Consider the following 25937-nt stretch of genomic DNA (forward strand, 5'->3'; position numbering starts at 1 on the left):
AAACAGGGCCCTCTGTCCCTCCCCATCCTGTGCCACAGGCAAAACCAACCTTTAAAATATCTGGTTAAGGCAGACCTAAGAATGATTGTTGTTCTGTTTTCTCCAAGGTTCAGTTCCCCTCCGTAACTTCAAGGATGCTGGAGCAGAATTCTTACAGGCTCAGAAACTAGTTATTGTACCTTTAAGGGGTAGGGCAGCTTTTGGTTTATCACACTAAAATTAAAATATAATGAGGTAAAATTCAAATTCCAAAACGGTACATTCACTAGTTTTGGTAACCTGGTTAACACCTATAACAGAGAGTGGAGCCTCATGTTTTGCTAAGATAGCCCCTACATTGAATCAGAAATCCTAAAACTTAGAGCCCCATCCAAAGGGGAGGGGCACAAATCCTGTTCAGGAAGTGGCACCCTGCCATCAGAGGTGTAGCAAGGAGGAAAAGCGCCCAGTGCACTGGTGCATCCTCCGTCCCATCCCGCCCCGGAACACCCCTGCCACGCCCTTGCCACGCCCCCACAGGGGTGCGTGCCCGGTGCATCTCCCCCCTCAGAGTTACGCCTCTGCCTGTCAAGCCAGCAAATTAGCACTCCCCGAGGCACTTACCCCAGCAGAGGGGCAATTTTGCAGCATGCAGCTGCCACACACATAGTGCTGGAATGTGGTGCCCTGCTGACTCACAGGAGCACAGTTTTGGGAGGCACAAAAGGGGGACTTAAGGATGTTGTCTTCCTCTAGTACTACTCCACTCAGTAGTTTTAGGATCCAAGTCTTCCTTCAAGCTAGGGCGGAGTGATAGTGTAGAACCTATATGAATTTCAGTTCAGTTATTTCATGCTGAAGATTGAAATGTGTATTTTTTCATTTCAAACTGGTGCCCATTCATTCTTTTCCATTGGGACAGACCTGTTTTTATGTTTTACTTATGCCCAACAATTTGAGATCTTTTCCTCATATTGAACTTCCATTTGTTCCAATGTTGCTGGATGGGGCAGGAAGCATATAATCATGGTATCGCTAGAGGTGACAAATAATATTGTCCTACTTACAAAGGTAGGGGAGGGAGAGGAAGAACACATTCTGTGTGTTGCAGAAGTACGTGGTATACTCACAATTTTAAAATACATATATCTTTTAAAATGAAGACTTGAAAGCACCTTTTTATTATCAGACAGGTTGCTTGAGGACTGTGTACTCGATATAAAAAAAATCCACAAGTGCCATAGTAAAGTCCGTACTGTAGTTACTTGGACTTGCAGCACAATTCTTGCCTTCCCAAGAGGTAACTACAATTTCACCATGTTACAACCTTTTTATGTAAGGCTTTGGCAGCAGCCAGTACACAAATCAAGTTAAAGTATGGAAAGAATTGTGCACTTGAAACCACTACCACATAAAGTAATTATAGCTTCAGAACAACTTCGTTGTTTATATCTTTGTATATCACTTTGGGTTAATCTCTGTTGAGCAAACTGATGCTGAATTCATATGACTTGAAGACAGAGCTCTGCCTGTGATATACAGGGATATGGAATAGAATCTTCCTTTTAACACAGAGGCTGATTCCGCATGGGCCAAAAACAGCGGTGTGAAAATGGTGTGAAAACAGTATAAACTCTTTTACACAGTTTTTAACCCTTTTACACCATTTTCACAACGGTTTCACACTGCTTTTTTTGGCCCATGCGGAATCAGCCTCAGAGTAGCTCTTTGAATTAATTAGAAAGAATAGGATCAAATGTCAGTGGAAGAGATCATGGCATGAAAAATCATTAGCTTAATTTTGGAAAGTGCAGTTTGTCTGAAATCAAACTTCAAAAATCAAAATAAAACCATCATTTGAACCATTTAATGTAACTCTGAAAACAGTCTTCAAGTGGCTTTTAAAAATAATATGTATATTTTAAATCCTGTTGTCTTTCAGGGACGAAGCTGTGAGTTTAATTACAATGATTGCTTGATGCAAATTTGTCCTGTTGGGTTTCTCTGTGTGGATGGAATCAACAATATCTCCTGCTTGCCGGTGGTCCCCAAAAAGGACCGAATCATCAGCCAAATGGAGGGAGTGTCGCCTACTGAGTTGTTACCTGGAACCCTCACACCAGCCTGGCCAAGTCTTCCAACTTCAGATGTTTATATTTTGACGACACCTACAGGTAAGACAGTGAAAGCACCATGAATAAAAAAGCATGATAGATTTTGCATGAAATCCTGTCATTTCAATATGTGCTCCCCTTCCCCGTGCATTGATCAAAACATTGTCTTCTATATTCCACATCCATTTCTTCCATTCAGTGTCTTTTTAAAGCCTGATTTCCACTCTCTTTAACCAAACATCTGACTTTTCTAAATGAGTTTGTGTGCCTTTCTGTTGTTAATTAGCTCTCCCAATGGACTTGAGTGGTTTTGTTCTCAGTGACAATGGTTGATTATGCACAGCACAGATAAGTCATCCTGGAGATGTCTTTTTAAAAGTGCCTCCTAATTTTTAGTTTGGACAGCACAGACAAAAAAGGCATGAGAGGAGAAAGAGGCCTGACTGTTGAAATCTCTTGTCAGTTTCATCTCCTGCTAGTTCTGTTAGGTAGGCACTAGGACCCACGCGGGGAATTTTAAAACAAGGATGGTCCAGCATGTGGCTGATGCATCTACAATTCCACTTAGTTCTTTATGTTGAAAAATGTATAGTTCCCAACATGTTGTGGAGCAACGGGGATTCTCTGCTGTGCCTGCAGCATTTTGCTTAAGGTCTTCCTGTTATGCAGGCTCTGATCCTGGATGCCTTTTCAGTGCAAAAAGCATGTGGTTGTACTCTGCTTGTCCTACCAATTCAGGGAATATAGTTTCCTCCCCTTCCATTTTAAATTTTTGATGCACTATCTTTGAAGAGACAACACATTCATACAAGAATCAGCCACTTCTCATATGCATGTGTTTGTGTCTTTGAAGACACAGCTCGTCAAAAATAAAAAAGGGAGACTATATATTGCCTGAATTGACAAGATGAGCAGAGTACAACCATGAAAAGGTGCCAGGATCAAAGCCTGCAGAGCAAACGTCCTGGGAAACTCTTAAGCAAAAAACTACAGGCACGAAGAAGACTCCCAGCAGCAGCATAAAACATTGGTCGCTAGCAGCGGATGAAACTGACAAGATACTTTTTATGGTTGGATGGGAAAAATAAGATGGCTCCTGACCTCCGCACAGCAAGAGGAGATGATTTGCAGATAACTGGGGGGGGGGGGTGTTGGTAGTTTTGCATCCCCAAAATAAAATGGCTCAAGCAGAAATAAGGCCTTATTTCCTAGGGGAAAAGCTGTGCAGAGTTTCTTTCCAGAATGCCTTTTTTACCATCTCCAAGACACCTCATTTGTACTGTGCAGAATCGCCCAATTTGATTTCTGTAGTTCTCGAACTATCCTTGTGTAGCAAATTGCATTGCTCCATAACATACTTGATTCTTTCTTTCCTTTGGACTTGGCTAATATGTGCAATTTCTTACATTTTGCAATATGTATCTGCTCCCACTATTAGCACAATCCTCTTATGACTGGTGGGCAGATAATTGTACATTGCTCAAGAGAATCTTGGCTTTCTTAGCTCATATATTTCTGGTGCATCTCTTCACCATCCTGTTGATATTTTGATACATAAGAATGTCTGAAACAAGTTCTAGTAGGCAGAGGCGTAGCTGGGCCAGAGTGCGCCCAGTGTGCACTCTGGCTTTTTCGCCCCCCCCGGCACCCCCCCCCCCACGGCGGCAGCCCCCCCACTCCCACTTTCACTCCCACTTACTTTAAAAAACCGAGCAGGCTGGAGAACAGGCCTTCCTGTTCTGGTGGGAACTACATTTCCCAGGGTCTGCTGGGAAATGTAGTTCTCACCAGAACAGAAAGGTCTGTTCTGCAGCCTGCTCGGTTTCCTAAAGTAAGTGTGGGGGGGGCAGCAGGGGGGCTGCTGTGGGGGAATCACGCCTGTTCTGGTGGGAACTACATTTCCCAGGAGACCCTGGGGGGGTGTCGCACACACACCCCGCGCCCTGGGAGCTTCGCCGCTGCTAGTAGGTTTTACTCTCTTCTTCTTCTTCTTCTTCTTCTTCTCTCTCTCTCTCTCTCTCTCTTTCTGTCTCTCTCTCTGTGTCTTCTTTTTGTCCAATTCAGAAAGAAAAAAGAATCCACTAATGTGGAAGCCATTAAAAATTGAATAGTGTCTTCAATGCAGTGGCCTATTTTGCATGTCACATGCTTTAACTCATTAATTTAACTTTGAATTCTGTAAACATTGACTTTTTGTATACTAAAGTCAAAATGCATGCTTTGGTTTCTCTTTGGTCTGGTCTTTTTCATATTTTAAACTCAGTAATATTTCTTCTTGATGCAGATAAGCAAATTGAATGCTATCCAATTAGTAAACGTAATTATCTTTGTATCTTTTCCAACTCATCATGTCAGCCCTTCAAAGATCTCAATGGAACACATCTGTAATTTATTCTTGTCATATTGACTCTCAGGAACAATTTGATTTAGCGAATTTAATACATCTCTTCCAAGGAATAGCTATTTGTTCTGACTACAGACCTCACAATGTGAATAATGTGAGGGTTTGCATTTAGCCAGCTCTTGAGGTCACTAAAATCTTTCTTACATTTTTATTAAGAATATGATCTATGAAGTTGTATTTGTCTGCTATAGAATGCCTAGGTAAGAATTAATGGTTTTCAGGTAGCAATGCAATTTGTTGCAGATCCTGCTTAGGGCCAAAGTTGTTCATTTTTTATTTTTCTCTAACTTTCCACCCCATCCCACTTCTTTATCCTCAGAAAGTCTCGAAAAGACTGATTTTTTCAGCCATGGGAATCTTGCAGCCTCTAGCATGGCTACATTAATGTCCAACATATCATTTGAAGGCTTTGGACTTGGATCATTAACCCCCGATAGCAAATTTTCAGAAGCAATCTTGCTGGCTTCCTCTGCAGACATTCTCACTTCACAGTCGTTGGGGCTTGCAGGCCCAGTCACTACAAGAATAAAGTCTGACATAACACCTGCACCATGGATGAAGATTAATAGTTCAGTAGATTTAACACTAGTGTTGCTCTCCCAAGAAGAGTTTGATATGACCCCATTTATCACAAGCTCCTTAATGACAGTTCCAGGTCCGATTTTGCTAGATTTGTCAGTAGGGAACCATAAGAATCTTGCTATATCTGCCACCGACATGAGTTTAATAATTAGTAGCTTACCAGGAGCCAAGATGGAATTAAATAGTTGCTCATTACTATCCCCCAGATTCTGGCTTACAAGAATTTCGGCAAGTATAGTTTCAGTTTCTTCTGGATTGCCTGTAGAGGATGTTCCGCTATCGATAAGCAAGGACTGGATTTTACCAAAGCCCTCAGCTTCATTTGTTTTTCTTTCCAAAGCAGTTGTTTCAGCAACTATAGGCTTATTTAGCTCATCAGAGATACAGGAAACCAAAAAGAAAACTTCCATTGCCCATGGCTACCTAGATATTGGCGTTACATCCTTCAACCAGGAACTCACAGACCACAAATTGCAGTCTGCTGGTTATTTAAGCCAGTTTAACCAAATATATCCAACAGGTTCTATAACCGATATGGAACTCTCAACTGAATTCTCAGATCAAATTTTGCATAGCAAAGACTCCACATTTTATGAGACTGGATCATTCTGGATGAGCTCAATGATATTAACCAGCTGGTACACAATTATGAGATCTACTTCTGTTACTTCTAGTCATTCATTTGTTTCAGCTAGTGAAATAACATCATCAATGAAGTTCACAGAACTGTCTTCCTCATATCCCATTGAAAGAAGCAGAGATAAATTCCTCATAGAAGATTATGTTCCTACTAGGTCCTTATTGGAATCAGACATTGAGTCCTTGTGTTTTTATTCCAAATGTGTCACAACTGTTACTTTACAAACCATGCCTTTGGAGCCATCTTTTTCAACTCTCACAGCCTCTTACAAAACAAACATATACTTGTCACAGAAATTAACTGATGTGGAACAGATGACAACAATGCATATTCTACATCTGGACTATTTAACACATGATCCAGTTATGGAAATACCTCACATGAAAACTCAGGACACAACTTTTCATCCAAGTAGTCCTTTTAAAGAACAAAATGGCACTCCAGGTTCTTCTTGTTCTGAGGAGGCCACCTCACAAGAAAAGGTCAGTTCAGAAAGGTTTCTTGATTTGCAACTTGAATATCAAGACATTTCACAGACTGATTCAGTGGCTGATTTTCTTAACAGGCAGTTGTTATCACTATTTTCAGTTGACATGATATCCTCTTCAGTATTAGTTGGCCAGCCTCTCCCTTCACAAACTAGTGTTGCTAAAACTTCATTGTCACAGCATTTGCGGTTTCCTGACAAATATCACGTCCTAAGTTCTGCCGTAAACATGGCAGGCAGTGAGTTGCAGAAACACAAGGCGTGGACTCACGGTACTGATGAACCTGAGGAAGATCTCACAGCAAGTGTAAGCATCCCTTTATCACAGGCACATAGGTTGTCAGCAGTGGCTTCCACTATTATTCCCTACCAGCTTTCGTTTTCTGGTGAGTTTTTTACTTTTGTTCACTTTGACACTGGAAAATGTATGTATTGATTAAGATGTTTGTATAATGTATATGTGGCTGGACATCAGATCACAGGGGGTAGGTGTTGTATAACCCTCTATCCCCAAACATTTCTTGCACATAGAAAATTGGCATGGCAAGGAGAAGGATTCTGTTCCACATTTTCTTTGACATTAGTTACTTATATGTGTGGATGTTTTTCCATGGAAACACATCCCTTTGTGTAACTCCCCTGATCAGTAGTCTGATATGGTACTATCCGACACAAATTTCCCACCTTCTATGTGGGAACTGGGATTCAGAATAATAAATGCATGTAGGTGAGCTTGAACAGTGCTTTTCTGCTGTCTTAATTGGTTAACCAGGTGTGAGGAAAAAACACTCCCTATATTTGCGAACATTTTGCCAGTGCTGAAAAACACTTCCCCGCTTTTTCCTTGAAAGTCTTTTTTTTAGATATGCCATTGGATACATGTCATTATGGTATCCTGTTTACCTAATTACATGTTCCCTAATCTTCCAAATGATGCGTGTAAGGAAGGGACAGGCAGAAGGATGAAATGTTGGTGAAACAACAGCTGAGGAAAAAACGTTCTGTAGATCAAATGTAATTATTTCTCAGGAATGTGTTCAACTCACGGGTCAACTCACTGTTTCTGCTCACCAAGTGACTATTGTTACAAAAAAAGAAATAGAGCCATGGTTGAGTTATGTATTTCAAAAATACATCTCTTTTTGAGTGTGTTTTAGTAAGTGACTGACTTGTGTATATGCTGCTTTATTTGCAATTTAATCAGGAAAAGATTCAAGGGTGGATATGTAAACCTGCCTTCCAGGTCATGAACTCTGAACTGAAAGCTTGCTCATTTGGCCAAGTGACAATCGAACTGAGTGTAGTATTAGAATGGTTTTTGAGCAGAAATGTCCATGTTTGTTTTTATACCTTTTTCAGGATAGCAATAACACCAGATTTGAGAATTCATCTGCCATTTCCTGGACTGCCTTTGATCTAGGATGCTCCACTTGGGTCCTAGTGCCTTGTGGACAGAACCAGAACCTAAATAGAGCATTCTCAAATCTGGTGTCATCTTTATCTTGAAAAAGGTATAGAATACTGTAAAATATGGAGTTTATTTAAATAGTTAATTCCTTCATCTAAATTAGATTTTGGATAAAAAAGAAATATTTTTAAAAAATGAAATCCTGTATATACAGTATATACTCGTGTATAAGCCGACCCGTGTATAAGCCAAGGCACCTAATTTTACCACCCAAACCTGGGAAAACTTATTGACTCGCGTATAAGCCGAGGGTGGGAAGCTGGGGTTTGAGGAAGCCCAGCCAGCCGGCAGGCAGAGGGAGCTCCTTATTTGGGCAGTGACATCAGGGGGAGTCACTGCCCAAATAAGGAGCTCCCTCTGCCTCCCGGCTGGGTTTGAGGAAGCCCAGCCAGCCGGGGTGGCTTGGGGTTCCCCCTTCACCCTCTGAGGAGGGCAGCAACAAGCGTACTGCCAGTGCTAGTGTACTGTATCTCCAGTGCTTGTGCAGCCCTGGGGAGGTCGTCCCTGGCCATGCCTCCAGCCTCGGCAGAGGCCTGAAGAGCCTGCTGGCTGCGGGGTTTCCCCTTCGCCCTCCGGGGAGGGCAGCAACAAATGGCTTGTGATTGCTGGTAAGCGGTGACTCGTGTATAAGCCGAGGGGGCATTTTTCAGCCTTAAAACAGCGCTGAAAAACTTGGCTGATACGCGAGTATATACGATATGTTCATATTTCCAGGTTTATAGCCTGCTATCAGTTTCCAATTTGGGTTTTTAAAGACTTAGTCATTTTTTCCCCTTCTCCCATGCAAAGCAAAAACCAATGGAGAAATGTGTTCACCATGTCCCTTTTGTTGTAAAAAGAAATTTCCCTATGGCAGTGAATAGATTTTCACTGTTAATTTTTTCAGATACCAACCATGAATTTAAAATAGTCTGAGAAGAATTTTAGAAGGGATATTTTAGATCAGTAAGACCTTGGCCTTTTAATGCTGGTTTGTCATTCAGCATTTGTGTGAGCTGCTTTCACTAGAGGTGATATCCAACATTATGACTTTAAGCCTGGTCTTTATCAGTGCTGCCAGACATGTCATTATTTTTCATCTTCTGGTATTTAATTTTCTTTGAAGGAGCCATGACCTTGTGCTGCTTTTCGAATGAGCCTTGTTACCTATGCCAGTTGGTGTTTAAATACACTAATTGCTGAGATGGACAGGTTGCATCGGTGTGTATGAACTCTCTCTCTCTCTCTCTCTCTCTCTCTCTCTCTCTCTCTCTCTCTCTCTCTCTCTCTCTCTCTCTGAGGTGGGGTCTGACTTCTGGATTTCAGCTCTGTATGCTAGGTTATGACCCAAATATAGCAGGTTTACAGACCTCACGTTGAATAGTCAACTTCCTCTGTGATGCAGTGCACAGCTGACATGACGAAGAATAAAGTGCCTTACTAGCATGCTTTTACTTTGATTTAGGAATGAACTGCTGCTCCATAAGTCTTTTTTTCGGGTGGGCTGCAGTCTTTTGAAGCACACATCACACTCTTGTTGCTTCACTCTCAGTTTCTTTCAGTTGTACAAAGGAAACAAATGGTAAATTAAGCTAATTTCCTTACTATCTATCATGGCCATTTTTAAAAAATCTGATTTACTACATGGTTCCTTTACTAATTTGGACTTTTTTGAGGTGTCTGTGTGTATGTGTGTGTCTTTAGGAATCCTTTCCTACTTAGTTGTATCTTTTTATTCACAGATTTATTCAGAATTCAAAGTCAAAGAGATCATTTGTATATATCTACAATTTCCATATGGCTGACCTTTGTATTAATACAAAGTTCTTGACCAATTTTCTGGCCACTTGGATAAATTAGGTTGCAGTGTCAGTGATGAAAACATTTTGTTTTGTCACAGTGTAGGCATCTTGGATGCCTGTATCTATCTGCAAGTTATATAAAACTTAGACTCAGCAGATGAATCATCATTTGGTAATACTTGAATAATTTATGGAAATATACATATATCAGATTTATACATATATCATCCATCTATCAGATTTTGCCATGGCTGCTGTTTCAATATAAAGGAAAAGAATAAAAGAATAGTTCTTGAAGGAAAATATGTATTGTCTATACACCCCTTTGTGTTTCACATGAGCTTTGTGAAGGGAACTCTCTCTCTCTCTCTCTTTCTCTCTCTCTCTCTCTCTCTCTCTCTGAGGTGGGGTCTGACTTCTGGATTTCAGCTCTTGCATGCCAGGGTTATGACCCAAATATAGCAGGTTTCATATGACCTCACGTTGAATAGTCAACTTCCTCTGTGATGCAGTGCACAGCTGACATGACCTAAGAATAAAGTGCCTTTACTAGCATGCTTTTACTTTGATTTAGGAATGAACTGCTGCTCCATAAGTCTTTTTTTTCTCGGTGGGTTGCAGTCTTTTGAAGCTATCACATCACACCTTTGCTGCTTCACTCTCAGTTTCCTTCAAAGTTGTACAAAGGAAACAAACGGTAAATTAAGCTAATTCACTTCTTACTATCTATCATGGCTATCTTTAAAAAATCTGATTTTACTACATGGTTCCTCTACTAATTTGGACTTTCTTGAGGTGTCTGTGTGTATGTGTGTGTCTTTAGGAATCCTTTCCTACTTAGTTGTATCTTTTAGTTCGCCAGATTTATTCAGAATTCAAAGTCAAAGAGATCATTTGTATATATCTACAATTTCCATATGTATTGACCCTTTGTATTAATACAAAGTTCTTGACCAATTTTCTGGCCACTTGGATAAATTAGGTTGCAGTGTCAGTGATGAAAACATTTTGTTTTGTCACAGTGTAGGCATCTTAGATGCCTGTATCTATCTGCAAGTTATATAAAACTTAGACTCAGCAGATGAATCATCATTTGGTAATACTTGAATAATTTATGGAAATATACATATATCAGATTTATACATATATCATCCATCTATCAGATTTTGCCATGGCTGCTGTTTCAATATAAAGGAAAAGAATAAAAGAATAGTTCTTGAAGGAAAATATGTATTGTCTATACACCCCTTTGTGTTTCACATGAGCTTTGTGAAGGGAAAGTAACTGGAAAAATAAAAATAATAACTGTAGATGTAACCTCAGCTTGTGGGTTCTGTGGGGCAGTACTTGGAAGGAGTTGCAAAGAACCAATTTTTAAACAACAAAATGGTTTACTTTTCTTTACAATTAACACTTGTAAAACATCAACATTTAACGTTACAATTCAAGGTCCTGTTCAGGTTGCATTTCAAGTCCTTCTATTTACAGTCTACTGATATTGCCAAGTCCAAATTCTTCTTTGCTGGTGGTTGGTTTGAAGACTCCAAGGGCTTGATGAACAGGTTCTGGCTTATGATAAGAAGGTTTCCAGGAGAACTCTCACCCATTACAACCACACAAGAAAACCCTTAACAAGGTGTTAAGGGCTTATAGAAATCAAGGTCCAAGTCTGGTAGCCTTGCTTCTTCTGCAAAAGAGCTCTTGCAGCCTCTCTGCTGCTCCGAGTCTCCACCCCCTTACTGGGTCAACCCATTCTGGGCCAACCCATTCTGGCCATGGGGGTTACATAGACACATATTAACTATGAATAATTTAAAATATATTAAATCTAGAACATTATCCACAGCATATGAACAAGGATAAAAAGACTTTACAGCATTGTAAGAAATAAAACACATCATAGGAATGTTAGCAAACATAGCAGCAGACTTTGGGTGACAAAAACAAGTCAACCTATTTTATTATTAATCACTGTTGATGTACAGTCTATTACTGTCTTGATCAAGAGATAGCCCATCCAAAGATATCAATGTATCTTATGCCAGTGTACTGTAGCTCCAGTGCTGTAAGTCAGTATCACATGGTGATTTAACACAGAGGAAACGTGTAGAAAAGATTCCATGTTGTTGGAAAAATAATGCCAAATGAAAATTTGTGGACAGTAGAATAAAGAGGAACACGCAAGGTGTGTTCAAAGAATAGCTGGGAAACAAGCCAATTTATACACTAACAGTACATATGTATTGTTCTTTGATTGGTTCTAAGGCCCCCTAACGTAATTTCTTGGAGATATTGACTAAATAATGCATATAGGTGCAGGCCTATGTGACAAGCTAGCTTTCTGCTTATAACTACTAGCTAGCGTCCTGTTTTTCAACTACAAGCTAACATCCTGTTTTCCTTACTTTTTACAGTTGCTTCCTGCAATGTATAGTGCAGATAGCATAGTGATTAGACCAGAGTCTGTAGCAATCCTGCTGCAGCTCACCGATAGCAAAGCCATGTACCAAAAATATTTCCATGATGTGGAAATGGAAATAACCATCACCTTTTCTTAGTAATCCCAAAAGTGTGTGTATTTGTTCCCATATAATGCACACTGATCCAGATTATTGTACAACCCAAAGATCCTTCCCTTCCACGTACTGTCGAAGGCTTTCATGGGCAGATTCAACTGGTTTTTGTGGGTTTTCCAGGCTGTGTGGCCATGGTCTGGTAGATCTTGTTCCTAACGTTTTGCCTGCATCTGTGGCTGGCATCTTCAGAGGTGTATCATAAAGGTGTTACACACTGTGTCCAGTGAGAAGGGAATGTTTAGTGGGGTATACATTGTCCATGTCCCAGGGTGGGGAACCAATCTGTAAGTGTTTGGGTGGAACTTGCTATGCAAAGGTTTGGTTGAGTGCATTGTATTGCGAATGGGGTTATCAGTCCATTTACATTGTAGTCGCAAACCATGCTGCCTCCTGCTTCCAGGATCCCATCGATCCTGGTTGGCCCGTGCAGTCACCGTGCAAACAGAGGCAGAGACAGCAGAAATGGGTTCCATGAACCCATTGCTGCCTTTGCGGAATCAGCCAATGTGAGGCAGCACTGGTTCCACATTTGTTCCTACATTTACTGGGGCTCAGACAGCCTTTGTGACAGATGGTAAGTGTGGGCTGAAAAAATTTGCATTAGCACATCTTTTTTAAAATGGGATTTAGCATTAAAACTACTTGCTGAGGCATGGGAGAGGCAAATTACAAAACAACGTTTGTGTCCTCCCTAAGAAGTAAGATTTTTTTTTAAAAAGTATCTGAAATTAAGTGGATTTCTTCATATTTTATTATCTGTATTATTTACTTTTAGTTGAGATAAAGATATATTTTTTCTGCAGAATTACATCACCTAGACGTTCACACCAGAAACATTTCTTCTTTAATGATCCTCTTGTCCTTCTTTATTCTTCCATGAACAGAACAGAAAGTAAATCACATCCAAATGGTACACCAACATGAAAGGTTTCATCCACTCCTCCTCAAGTATCTGTTCAAATATTTAAATTGCTTCTTTGGATTGCTTCTTTCTCTCTAGTGCTGGAGTTATGTTAAATATTTCTCTCTGTTCAAGGTTAACAAGAGAGTTCTTCAACACTGTTCAGTACTAACACAGGCATGTGATGAAGGATATATTTCTTATATTAATTTTCCTGAGGAAAGTGACTCATAAAAGATAATGAATCATTGTTAATGACACAATGAGACATTTCATGGTAACCAGAGTACTGAAAACACAACTTTGGGTGTGAAGCATTTACTTGGAAGAGAGAACCCACATACTTGGTGAATAGCTTAAGTCTCAATAGAGTCCTCTATCCCCCACCCCATTCACACACAAAAAACTTGGTCATTGCTGAGAAAAGGAGAAGAATTTGCTTTTCTCAACTATAAAGAGTCTCAAAGCAGCTTACAAACTGCTTTCCCTTCCTCTCCCCATAACAGGCACCTTGTGAGGCAGGTGAGGCTGTCAGAATGTTGAGACTTAGCCCAATGTTATCCAGAAGACTTCATGCAGAAACAAACCTGGTTCACCAGTGTAGTGTCCACTACTCACATGGAGGATTGGGTTCTCAACCCCAGATCTCCAGATTAGAGTCCACCACTCTTAACCACTATACCACACTGACCCTCCTAGGTTACCCACATTTTTTCTCACCCATTTACAAGTTTTTCAAGCTCTTTGTAAGTGCACTGAGGTATGAAGGACATTTGGGAATGGTACAGGAGAATCACAAAGGCCCACTATTTTTGGTAATGAAGTGCAAGACAGATGAAGGGATTTAGGCTGTGTTTAGCTCTAAACAGTATGGAGCTCAATCATGTTTTAAAGGTCCCAATTAAGATGAGGATGCAAGTCTAAATACAAATGTTTGAAAGTACCACGGGGGGATAAAATATTTCAAGAGTTTGCTTACCATGGGTAAGTCCTCTAGTTAATGGCCTGTATCTCATTTCTACTTTAATCCATAAATCCCACATCCAAGGATAAGTACATTATGCTTTGTCTCCCATGGAAGTACATTTGAAATTTAAGCTGCAGTCTTAGGCACAATTACTTGGTAGTCCTCATGAAACCAGCAGAGCTTATCTCAGAGGAAATTTGACTTGGATCAGGCTAATAGAATCTAGGCTGATTGCTCAAAGAGTGAAGACCATTAGGGCCCAATTATAGATGGTGGTGGTGGTGGGAAATGACTTTGCGATTGCCCATTCATTTCTTTGTGCCACCCAGTTGCCTTCTTCCTTTGTGTTCACCATGTAGTATCAATATAAAATCAGCCTCAGTGTCAGTTCATACCATGTTAAGTATCCTGCTGATATTGATGCAAGCTGTAACTGCAAATGTATTCACTGTCATGAAAGTATTATTAATGTACATTAAAAGCAAGCCCATATATGGGAAACTGAGCTTTTTTCATATTGGTGGAATTCTCTAGAGACAATTTTCAGTTTGAAGGATATCATGGAGCATAGTTGGGGAAATGAATGGGTTAACAACTATGCGCATGAATAACAACCACTACAAATAACTGCAATTAAATTTGTACTAGGAACTTAATCGAAACAAAGTTTGAAGGAGCTATGAAATTGAGAAAAGTATATTTGCTTCATCTGTATATTAGCATTTCCCAAATAAGCTTTCTCTCACTGGGCTATAACTGTGAATCCAGTTTTTGGTTATTTGAATGTCATATAAATACTCTTTTTTTTCTAAACAAGACATCTTCCAGACATTCATATCCCCCCCTGGATACCTCCATTCTATCCCTTTGTTGCAACTTTTCTCAGGGCCCAGAACAACTCAATCCTGTCTTTTGTGCAGTCAGGTTACAAATGTGGCCACATTCCTTGCCACTCCTCTGGTCTCTGAACCTGGGGGAAAACTTTATGTATGTGTATTTGATCTTGTGCCTGGCTGCCATTCTTTTATTTGGAGTCAGAATCCTTTCCCCAGTTGGAGGTTTTGCTGTATTCACATTGACCACTTTCTTTGCCTTTCACATTTAATTTGGTCTGCTACTTGAATTCCTAACTTGGTTGTTTGGTGCCCTGCTGGAAATGAGAGATAGCTAGAGTCTCCTTTCTGTGTTTCAGTTTTAACTCCTTTGCATCTGGGTTCCCCTCATGTATAGAGAATAAGTGTTATGTTAGGAAGATTTAAGTGACTAGCTCTTTCAGTGGGGCTGTTGTAGTTTTGTGTATGGTTATTGAATTCTTGGTATTCCTTTGACTAATTTAGTTTGATAGTTCAGCCCAGCTATGTATGTAATTCCACTCCATAAACTTTTCTTTCTAATTTTTACTTTATCCATATTCCTACTATAATTCTCAATTATTAATTCAAGCTTGCAAGGTATCTTGCCACTTTTTCAAAGACCTGTTTCTGCTATCATGGACCACTGCTACATGGGAGATCATTTTTCTAAGTCAGAAGTAGAGCTTAAACCAGCAGCTCTTTAAGTTTAGGAGAGAGGTGTGTAACCCTGCCCTTCATCCCCTGCCTTATGAAATATTGGATTTTCATATTATTTCTTACATTGTGTGCTACAAAATGCCAGTTTCCATGTTTGTATGGGTGGATAGCAGAGTGTCCAAGCTGAAAGCAAGCCTAAGGCAAAACAGTTTGTTTGCAAAGATTAGATCTATGAGTTACTCCAGTGATATAATCTGGAAGCCGCATGACAAGGACATGCATCTTGATTATCCCACCCTGCCAGAGCACTCTATTAACATAATGGAATCTGTAGAACTCCTGGATACCACACCTTGCCATGGTTGCAACTATGCAAATAGTTCAGGAATATCCTGCCCTGAGATTGTAGTATCTCTTTGTATTTTCTCCCCAACAAAACGATCCCTTCCTGATAACAAACGCCTCAGCCAAATTTGAATACTCTGGACAGAGACTTTAGGAAGTACCTCTGCATATACCATTCAAGGTTTCACTGATGTAATCAAGGACCAATGGCCCCATTGTCTCGAGACGTAGAAACAATACATAGAGCTAGTTGTCTAAAAGATCCCACCTAGCCTGTTGTGGGATAATAATACGTGTGGTGGGATAATAACACGTGTATTGCCAAGGGGGGGGGGAGCATACAGGGGACTTTTCTATCTCCCACTTTTAGCTGTAGTTCAGTGCATCCCTCCAAAAGACACTCAGAAGGTGGTGGGCCCTTCTGAATGTACCTCCAAGATGTTCAAAAAACCATTACAAGATTGAGAAATAAAAATCACCATCACTTGGTGCAAATACAAGTATGCTTTGATCATGGCTATTTCTGTCATTAGTTTCCAGCATGGATATATTTATAAGAATAAATTCCTTATATTTTTGATCCTCAGGAGTAAGTCCCACTGAAATCAGTGGGTCTTACTTCTGACCAAATATACACTGGATGGGGCTGCACATTTTATTTGCCACATTAAACCCTACAGTAAGTTTTATTTTAAATCATCATGGTCCTATAATTTTATTTCAGTCTTCAACTATCTTTTGTTCCACGCACACACACACGCACAAAGTGCTGAAAAAAATAAGTGTCGCAGAGGCGTTTTCTGGGCTAGCATTCTAAGTTCCTTTGTATTTCCCCCCTTAACAATATAATGCTTCAATTATGTTAAAATAAATAGAAACAAATGTGACCCTTTTGTGCTTGTGTCAGAACATTATCAGGATAATAAGGAGAATTGTCAAAACAAGAAGCAGCATTGGACCATTTCTGGACTTTAATATTTCAAATATACAAGATCAATTACAATAGAGTCTTTGATTAAATAATTTATGACAGCTTAACTTTACAACATAAATATTAATAAATACTTATATAGCAGCAAGCAAACAACTCGACTTCAAAGTAAAGAGTTGTTTCTCTCCGTTTTCAACTGAGATCTGACCTATATTGTAGGTTAGAATATGCTGTCAACATTAATACGAAATTGTGATTCCAGTTTCTGTGAAGCCGTATGATGATCTACTATCCCTCTTGAAACTGTGAAATAGAATACTCAAAATGATAGAACTGCATGGAGTTTTGGTGCTGCATATTTACCTTGTTCACCAAGCCTGAAATATTTATTTCTTCAGACAGACCACCAGAGTGCTGCTCTAATACAATATGCATTTACAGAGACTACTTGTGCATGTAGAATGATGCATGCCCAGAGATTCCACATGAAGAGAAGTTTTTCTTCCACAGTGTCAATGATAGCTGTTGAACACACATATACTCTCTGTGGATGTGAAGCTACCCCTGATGATCTATTGCACTGGGAAGTCTGTGCTGGTTGAAAGTGCTCTATGAATAGTGGAGCTCTATGTAGAGTTGCAGATCAGGATGACAAGAAGCAGGTTTCCTTTAGGACTGCTCCCACACATACTGATTCCACTCAGTCCATCACAAGAAGAGTTCCTGTTGTTTGGCAGGCATCACAGGTTGCTCACAAACAGCACAAGTCTGTATGGCAGGCTGCTTTCTGAGTAGGCAGACAGTTGAACATGGTGCACATTGATTCCCTACACCCGCCATGCCAACACTTGGTTGTTTTCTGCTGTCAATTGTTGGAATGAAAGATGAACACAGTCAGTTACAAGATAATTAATTTGGTTTAATTTCTTTTTACAAGCCTTGCCACACTCATTTGTGGTTGTTGTCTGATCAAAATTAATGGCTGCCACTATGTCTGCATCCTCAACAGTTGGCACATACTTGCTTTTCCGCAACCCCATGAGAGTTTTAGTTTTCCCACACACCTTGGGGTCAGTTACTTGACAATGACCCTGGAGAAAACCAATTTGAAAATCACAAGGCAGGAGAAAATGAAACTCCAATACTCCAAAGTTGCATAGCATGGGGACTCCAGTGAGGGGACAAACAGCAAAGGGAAGTTAAGTTGAACCAATGCTTAACTCATGAGTAACTGTGACTGACAAGAAATATGTGCTCGCCAGCTAACTTGCCCACTACAAGAACCTCAGCATCTCTAGCATTAATACACATTTTTTTTCTGTATGAATAGTGGCTGGTGTCAGAGAATACTACAACACATGTATTTCTCAGGACTAGATCTCTGCATCTAGTACTCAGGACATATGTATTCAATGTCATATGGTCAGTACTTAGTCACTAACACCAAAACCTCCTGGTAACCAGGATGAAGAGCTGCATTCAAACACCTCTGTGTTCCTCTATGATTGGAGAAGAATCACACACACATTTGTTCATTCTGTAACTCAGAGGCGTAGCTGGGCCAAACTGCGCCTGGTGCACAGTGTTTTTTCCCACCCCCATGGCCCCCCCGCAGAACTCCCCCCGGCACACCGCCCCCCTTCCCACACTTACCTATGTTCCTTTTCTATTTTTAGTACTTTTTGAGGCTGAAAAAAGCAGCCTCTTCACAGTTGAGGGAAAAAACTGCCTGATGAACTATACTTCCCAGGAGACCTTGTGAGCCCCAAGGTCTCCTGGGAACTGTAGTTCCTCAGACAGTTTTTAGTTTGAACTGTAAATAGGCTGCTTTTTTCAGCCTCAAAAAGTACTAAAAAAAAAACAAGGAACGTAGGTAAGTGTGGGAAGGGGTGTGTGTGTGGGCTGTGGGGGGCACGGGGAAAAGGGGGAGGGGCCGGGGGCAATTTTCCGCCCCAGGTGTGCGCCCGGTGCATGACACACATCCCGCCCCCTTGGCACTCAGCCACTGCTGTAACTTAAAAATATTTTGGGAGTATATGAACTATCCTTGCCCCACACACTGCTCAAAATGCTCTGCTATGAGCATAGCAAGGTTTGGATTATGTTCTAATTTTTCAGTTCAGAAGAATTATTCAGCATGGGAAAACTACAGGTTTTTTTAGTTAAGAAATGGCTTAGACAGGATACAATTATAAATTAATTGAACTGAAATGATAATAAGCATTAGACATTTCTTGCAAATAGTTTTGTTTCAAAAAAATGCATATCACTCAGAACTCAATGTAATATTGATTCAAATATTATGTATCTTTAATGTGATCCTTACTCTTTACATCTCCTTGACGCTTACATAAAAATCAACCAGAGGTGATTTCTCTTTAAAAATGAAAATCTGAAACAGGAACATATCCTTTCTGAGGTGGTTTTAAGAAATGGGTGCCGGCTAGAAAGTCTAGAAAGATAAGAGTGGTTATAATCCAGTGTCATGTTTTACATAATAAGTTCAAAACTCTGTAGGATGTGTAAAGGGTGACCCACCATACCCAGAGTCTTTTGCCATTCTGACATAAACATGGATGACTTTCTAAGCAACATTAAGCCTTAAGTTCAACCTGAAAGTAAGATTCCTAACAATTGCACTGTGCAGACAGTTTGCTGGCTATTGCAGTGCACACCACTGGCCCGAAATATATTCATCTGATTGCACCAGAAGTTTGGGATACCCCATTATAGCCTTCTAGAAAGCTGCCCAACATGCTAAAATTCTTTCTCATGGTGATGGTGACCCTTACTATGTGATGCCTGCCATGGCCTCGCTGAGGCAACAGACAAGGAAACATCCAAATGCAAAACCCCACATGTGAAATTCAGATTATTTCAATGGTTAGGTAAACAGCAATCTCAACAGAGATCTTAACTGGACTGTGTGCCTTTCAGTGTAGCATCTTCATTGGCTCCTTTCCTTCTTTTCTGCCCTAGCCTTGGTTCCCACACCCCCTTGGGACAGCAACTGGAGGGATGGAGCTCCTTACAATTGGAGCTGGCATTGGAGCTGGCATGACTCATGCAGCACTACATGATTCTCCCAAGACCTGCAGTTTCTCAGTGGCATAATATGGAGGTGACAAACCCATTGAATGTGTGTTGACCAGAGACTTACTTGCAGGTGGTATACTCACTGTATGTGTGAAGACCAGGGACTCACCTGCCTCCACTGGCAACTCCTAACATTCACTTTCCCAATAAGAGAGGGTCAGTCTGATGCATGCCAGTATATGCCCCTTCCTTGAGCAGCCTGTCTTCTGTATCAGGCTGCAGGCATAAATGCAGACGGATTGTGCCACCAGTGGCCAAACCACATCCTCCTCTTATCTCCTTGAAGGTGAGTATGGGGCTGCCCTCTTGAGACAGTCATCCATATTTTTTTCTTCCTGTTCCTTCAAGCAGCTCAGGACATCAGTGACATCATTGTGTCGGGATAACACTCTATGGGTGTTTCCTCATGTTGAAAATATACCTGGTTTGTCTCAGTTCCATAAAATCCCATACCTTTTAAATTTATTTTATTTATTTATTCATTACATTTTTAGACCACCCTCCCCCCGAAGGGCTCAGGGCGGTGTACATCAATATATTATATAATATAATCATGGTAAAAGCATCATAAAACAATGGATTAAAATTTACAGCTCAACAAATTAATACAACAGCTGATAGAGACTTCCACCACCACCACCCCAGCCTCTCCCTCCTCACCACCCCCCTCATTTGTGGAGGGGTCAAATTAATGCTGGAATCAAAACCTGCACTTCCCTATGTCAATAGTAGGGAGGCATGTGTTCCAGATTTATGAACTAACTTAAAGTAATTAGCTAGTAATTAGATAAGAGCAAGTATCTAGGTTTTGTTTTTCAACTGAAATATTTTGCAACTCCATCCATGGGTATGTGCTTTCTCCCCTCCTTATTCTCTGCTTTCTCTCGCTTTTTGCCTTTTTGTTTCCCATGCCACTGCAGGTCTCTTTGGAGGCAACAGGGCTGTGCCATACCCCGCTACCATGACATTATCTGCCCCACCCTGGATGCCTCCCAGTATTGACACCCTCAGCAACAGTTCCTCTTTTGCCTGATGCAAAGGGAAATGGGTGCAGGATTTCCTGTTTGCTAGGATTTTAATGGAGTTGTCACACCACCACTCATTTAGTGATTGTGCTGCCATTTTGATGGACAGTTTTCAATTCCCAGTTCTGGTCTGAATAGTGAATTGGAAATTACCCGTTGGATCCAGCCAGTTTATTTAATGAGGCTGGCCCAATTGTCTTTCTTAGTAGTACAGCCAGAGCGGGCAGATTTGCCAGTGAGCACAGCTTTGTCCTAGACATTTTGCCTCCTTCCATGAGCAGCCTACCTAGCTCTGCCCTTCCCACTCAGTCACACTACTGTCTGCACCTATCCCCTTGCCCCCTCTTCCATATTGCCACTCCTTCCTTACTTCTCTAAATGCTCATATTGATATATTGATATAATAACAATAGAGAGTTGTCTTTTGCAAGGAACAGTACAAGAAGGGTCTGTTTTGGCTCCCCTCCACCTTCCCCACTCTACTTCTGCCCTTCCTGATGATTGGGAGGGCTATTTAAAACTATTTCAAACAAACCTCTATATTAAAACAAGCCGCTGTTTTCTCCAGTGGCAGCAGCAGCGGGGGAGGAGGGGGAGTGAGTGGGTGGGTACGGGTGGAAGGGAAGGGGCAGCTCTAGTGCATGGTCCCCTTCTTGAGCAGCTTGTGATCCAAATAATTGCTTTGTCTCAGTTTGCGATGTTACTGCAATAACGGTAATATCGATATAACAGCAATTTAAAGGCTTTTATAAAGCCAACAGTCTTGAAGCTACCTGGTTTGATGAGATCTGTGCCTTTAAGGCTGATCCTCCTTGATTAGCAGACCGGGTGCTCAGGAGCAGCAGCAGCAGAAGGCCATTGCTTTCACATCCTGCATGTGAGCTCCCAAAGGCACCTGGTGGGCCCATGCGAGTAGCAGAGTGCTGGACTAGATGGACTCTGGTCTGATCCATCAGGCTTGTTCTTATGTTCTTATTTGATGGGTGGAGTTAAGGGAATCAGGAACTGAAGGCCAGCAGAGTTCAGCAGACAAAATATGCTGCAGGTTGAAGGCTGCCTTCTCATGTGCAAACAGAAAAATGCAAGGAGACCCCACTACAAGCCCACTTAGAAGTGAGAAGCCCCGAGATTTCATGCATAATGGCCCGTCAGTACCTATAGAAATGGTTTTGAATGCAAGACAGTAGCAGAATTAGCTTAGCATCTAGGAAGCCTAATCATACCACTTAGGAAAAATATGCAAACAATAGGAAATTTACTGGGAGTGTGATGGAAGGCATCTTAGCAAAGACTGGGGAATCTGCATAGAAATGACAGTCAAGACAGTGCTCTTTGGCAGTTATAAATGAGGAACTGAATATATTGCTTTAAATATATACATACATACATACATACATACATACATACATACATACATACATACATACATACATACATACATACGTGTGTGTGTGTGTGTGTGTGTGTGTATATATATGTGTGTGTATGTGTGTATATATGTATGCGTGTGTATGTATGTGTGTGTATGTGTGGATATATGTGTATGTGTGTATGTGTGTATATATGTGTGTGTGTGTGTGTGTATAATTGCCTTGTTAGTTGGGAATGAAGATGTTAGAAACAATTATACACACTTTCAGGGCTTTCTTGTCCTTTTTATTCTCTCAATAACACACCTAGCACCACAACACAGCCATTTTTTCTCTTGTAACCATAGAAATTGTTTCTATGGCAACCTTAGCATCATGTACATACAGTTTTTATTCATGTAACAAGGACAGTATGTGAAAGGGGTATTGGGGCAAGCTCTGATGTATCTGAATATCACCCTTTAGGAAGGTAGGCAAGAGATATGTGAGAGGCATGAAGAAATGGAGTAAGATAAAGGAATATTTGGGGTTTTGTCCCAAGAATTATACTTTAAATTATAATCTGAATAGTATGAGGCCACCTTTACAAAGTAAAAACAGCAGCTAACCTGATGAATGGATTATTTATTTCTAACAATTCTGTAAATGTTTGTTCTAATGCAGGAAAGAAAGGCAAACAGGAAAAAAAATCTAAATTGCCAGAACTGTCCACTTAAAAAACAGTCGACAGTTTTCTTGTAGGGTGTAATGATGAAAGGCTTATGGTGGATTCTGCAAATAATGTTAACAATGTACAGATTGAATGGATGGGAAGCAAGCAAGCTTTAATCTCTAGGTCATATCAGTTTAAAATAATTAAGTGCTGTCAAGTCACAAGTTATGGTGACCTCTCATGGGGTTTTCAAGGCAAGAGATGAGCACAGGTTGTTTACCATTGCCATAACAACCCTCCTCTTCCTTGATGGTCTCTGACCATGGCCAACCCTGCATAGCTTCAAAGTTCTGACAAGCTCCAGCTAATACTGAGTATTCAAGCTTCTGTAACCTCAGTATCGCCAAAACTGATTTTTGCTGGCCAAAAACTTTACAGCCTTTTACTATTTTCAAATTGTTTTTTTCCTATTCACATGCAACCTGTAACACATTGCAGGCCCCTACAGAAATGATGAAATGTTACGAACACTATCCTAATAAGTTATGACTGGGGAATGATAAAGCCTAAGTTGCTTTGGATTTGCAAACAGGACGAATAGTTGTGATTTCATGTCACAGAGGAATATGATTTCTTTGTTGGCACTAAGAAGCCCTTCATTTCACACTGGAACCTTACAAAAGAAATCAAATTCCCAAGTCACACTTCTTCATGTTTTTTTCTAAGCTGAATTGGAAAAAAAAGGCTAGTAGATGTAAATGAATGGTGAATTTCTTTATGTGTCTTTTAATTTTCAGATATCCTTTAAACAAATTACCTTGGGAGCAGTTGAGGGTGGTTGCTGATAAGTTCGAGTATTTGGCGGGAGGGGGGGAGTTATACATCATTAATTTCTAAGCTGCCTGCTAACATCTGATCTGCCCATATCTTGACCAGTAACTCCTTCACTCCAATCATTTTCACTGACATACAATATAACTGACTGATGTGGGTTTTCTCGGCTGTGTGGCCATAGTCTGATAGTTTTGGCTTCTAATGTTTTGCCTGCATCGATGTCTGTCATCTTCAGAGGTATGTCTGGAAAGAAGCCCATTTCACTGTGACATGCTTCTGAAGATCCCACCCGTAGGTGCAGGCAAAACATTAAGAGTAAAAACTACCAGACCGTGGCTACAAAACCCAGAAAACCAAGAACAGCCAGTTGATTCCAACCATGAAAGCATTTGACAATACATGAAATAAAACTTTGACATTTATAAATCAAGACCTGCAATTTTTTAAAAAACAAATTGCTGAATAACTTAATTCAGTCTGTAGGGTTTATATATTTAAGCAATGGCATAGCTGGGCAAAATGTGAGCCCGGGGCGGACTCTGTGTTTTCTGCCCCCCATGGCCCCCTGCACCACCACCTTGTGCCCTGTCCCCATGCCCCACTTACCTGGCGGGCCAAGGAGGGTCACTCACTGCCACCTGCTCTTCTCGCGAGGCACCGCAGTGCACCAAGGAGGAGCCTGGGGTAGCACTTCCCTTTCTCGGCATGTCCCTCTCCAGGAGGAGCGGGGCTGGCCTGGCGCACCAAGGAGGAGGCTGGGATGCGCTGAGAGAGGGATGCACCGCCCAGGCCTCCTCCTTGGCGTGTTGGGCCAGCCTCACTCCTGCTGGAGTGGGACACACTGAAAGAAAGATGTGCAGCCCCAGCCTCCTCCTTAGCATGTCTCCTTAGCCATCCTCCCTGGAGAGGGATGCACAGAGAAAGGGACATGCCGCCCAAGCATCCTCCTTGGCGTGCCAGGCCAGAAAAGGAGGAGGCTGGGGTAGCACATCCCTCTCTCGGCACCCCCTCTCCAGGAGGAGTGAGGTTGATGGCGGCACGTTCTTCTCTTGTGTGTGCACCACACTGGCAGGCCTCGGCCCGTTGGCCAGCCTGGTGGGCTGTGGGCGTGCTCTCCAGAGAGACGGAGAACACACCCACGGCCCACCAAGCCTGCCCGGGTGTGTGCACGCACATCACGCCCAGGCTGCATAGAGGCCTCTGCCGGGCCTGGCGGGGTGAGAGGGAAGGAGAACACACCCTCCTCCTTACCCCTCACCCCACCAGGCCCAGCAGAGGCCCCAGCCATGCCCCACTGGCCCTCGGTGTGATGTGTGTATGCCGTCTGGGCAGGCCTTGGCCCATCAGCTGGCCTGGTGGGTCGTGGGTGTGAAGTGTAGGGGCAATTATCCACCCTCCATGTGATGCAATGGGGTCCCGCACAGGGCAAATGTCTCTACATGTCCCTGTTGCATCTATGCCACTGTATTTTAGAGAAAGGTATTATAAATACATATATATTTAGGGTTGCCAACTCTGGATTGGGAAATTCCTGCATATGTTTGAGCAGGAATCCAAGGCAGGCAGGGTTTGGGAAGGGGAGGGGATGGACCTTAGCAGGGTATAATGGACCTTCTCAGGATATAATTCCAGGGGGACTGATCCCTGTCATCTGAAGATCAGTTGTAATTCTGGGAGATCTCCTGGCCAAACCTTGAAATTGGCAACCTTGATGTTTTAATTATTGGCAAAAACCCAGGTATTCATACTCTTTACAAATGTTTCCTGAATTTCAAATCAGTCTTTCATGACCTCTCCACCAATTACATTTTACCCCTGTGTCACAACAGGATGGTGGGAAGCAGCATGAAATGTAAAGTGCTGATGACCGCACAAACTTATATCAGTGGGTTCATGTACCAGCAATCCAGCACATGTAATAAAATAAATTAATGTAGCATTTAATATCCTGTAAAAGAATAAGTAATAATATGCAAATAAGAAGATGGACAAAATAAACAACAGCAATTGACAGGTTTTCTGCTGATCCATGAATGTCTTGTGTTTTGCTGGATGTTTGCCAGTCCATACTTCCATGCGTTATTCTGGTGTGGAATACAGATAGTCTTTCGAAGCATATTGCTGTGTTGTTCTTTTTAATGGGTTCTTGTGTTTAGACTGCAAGAGCCATAAGGACAATGGGTATATTTTGGGAGAAAGTTTAATTGCTTTCAGTGCTTCCTCTTGTTTATATTGAAGAAGTATGAAGCATGCCTGGATTTAAAAAAACACTGC

At 41.3% G+C, this 25937-nt stretch overlaps 1 protein-coding gene across 1 annotated transcript in view; it reads left to right on the plus strand.

Annotated features, from left to right (window-relative positions):
• Positions 1-6435: 6435 nt before the first annotated feature.
• The window catches only part of LOC125437847 (protein eyes shut homolog), a 63007-nt gene continuing 43505 nt past the window's right edge, over positions 6436-25937 (plus strand). The window contains exon 1 of the mRNA XM_048505866.1: positions 6436-6592. Within this exon, the coding sequence (XP_048361823.1) occupies positions 6436-6592 (157 nt within the window). The remainder of the gene's footprint in view (positions 6593-25937) is intronic.

The sequence above is a fragment of the Sphaerodactylus townsendi genome, linkage group LG01 (genome assembly GCF_021028975.2).
Source record: "Sphaerodactylus townsendi isolate TG3544 linkage group LG01, MPM_Stown_v2.3, whole genome shotgun sequence".
Taxonomy (NCBI): Eukaryota; Metazoa; Chordata; class Lepidosauria; order Squamata; family Sphaerodactylidae; genus Sphaerodactylus; species Sphaerodactylus townsendi.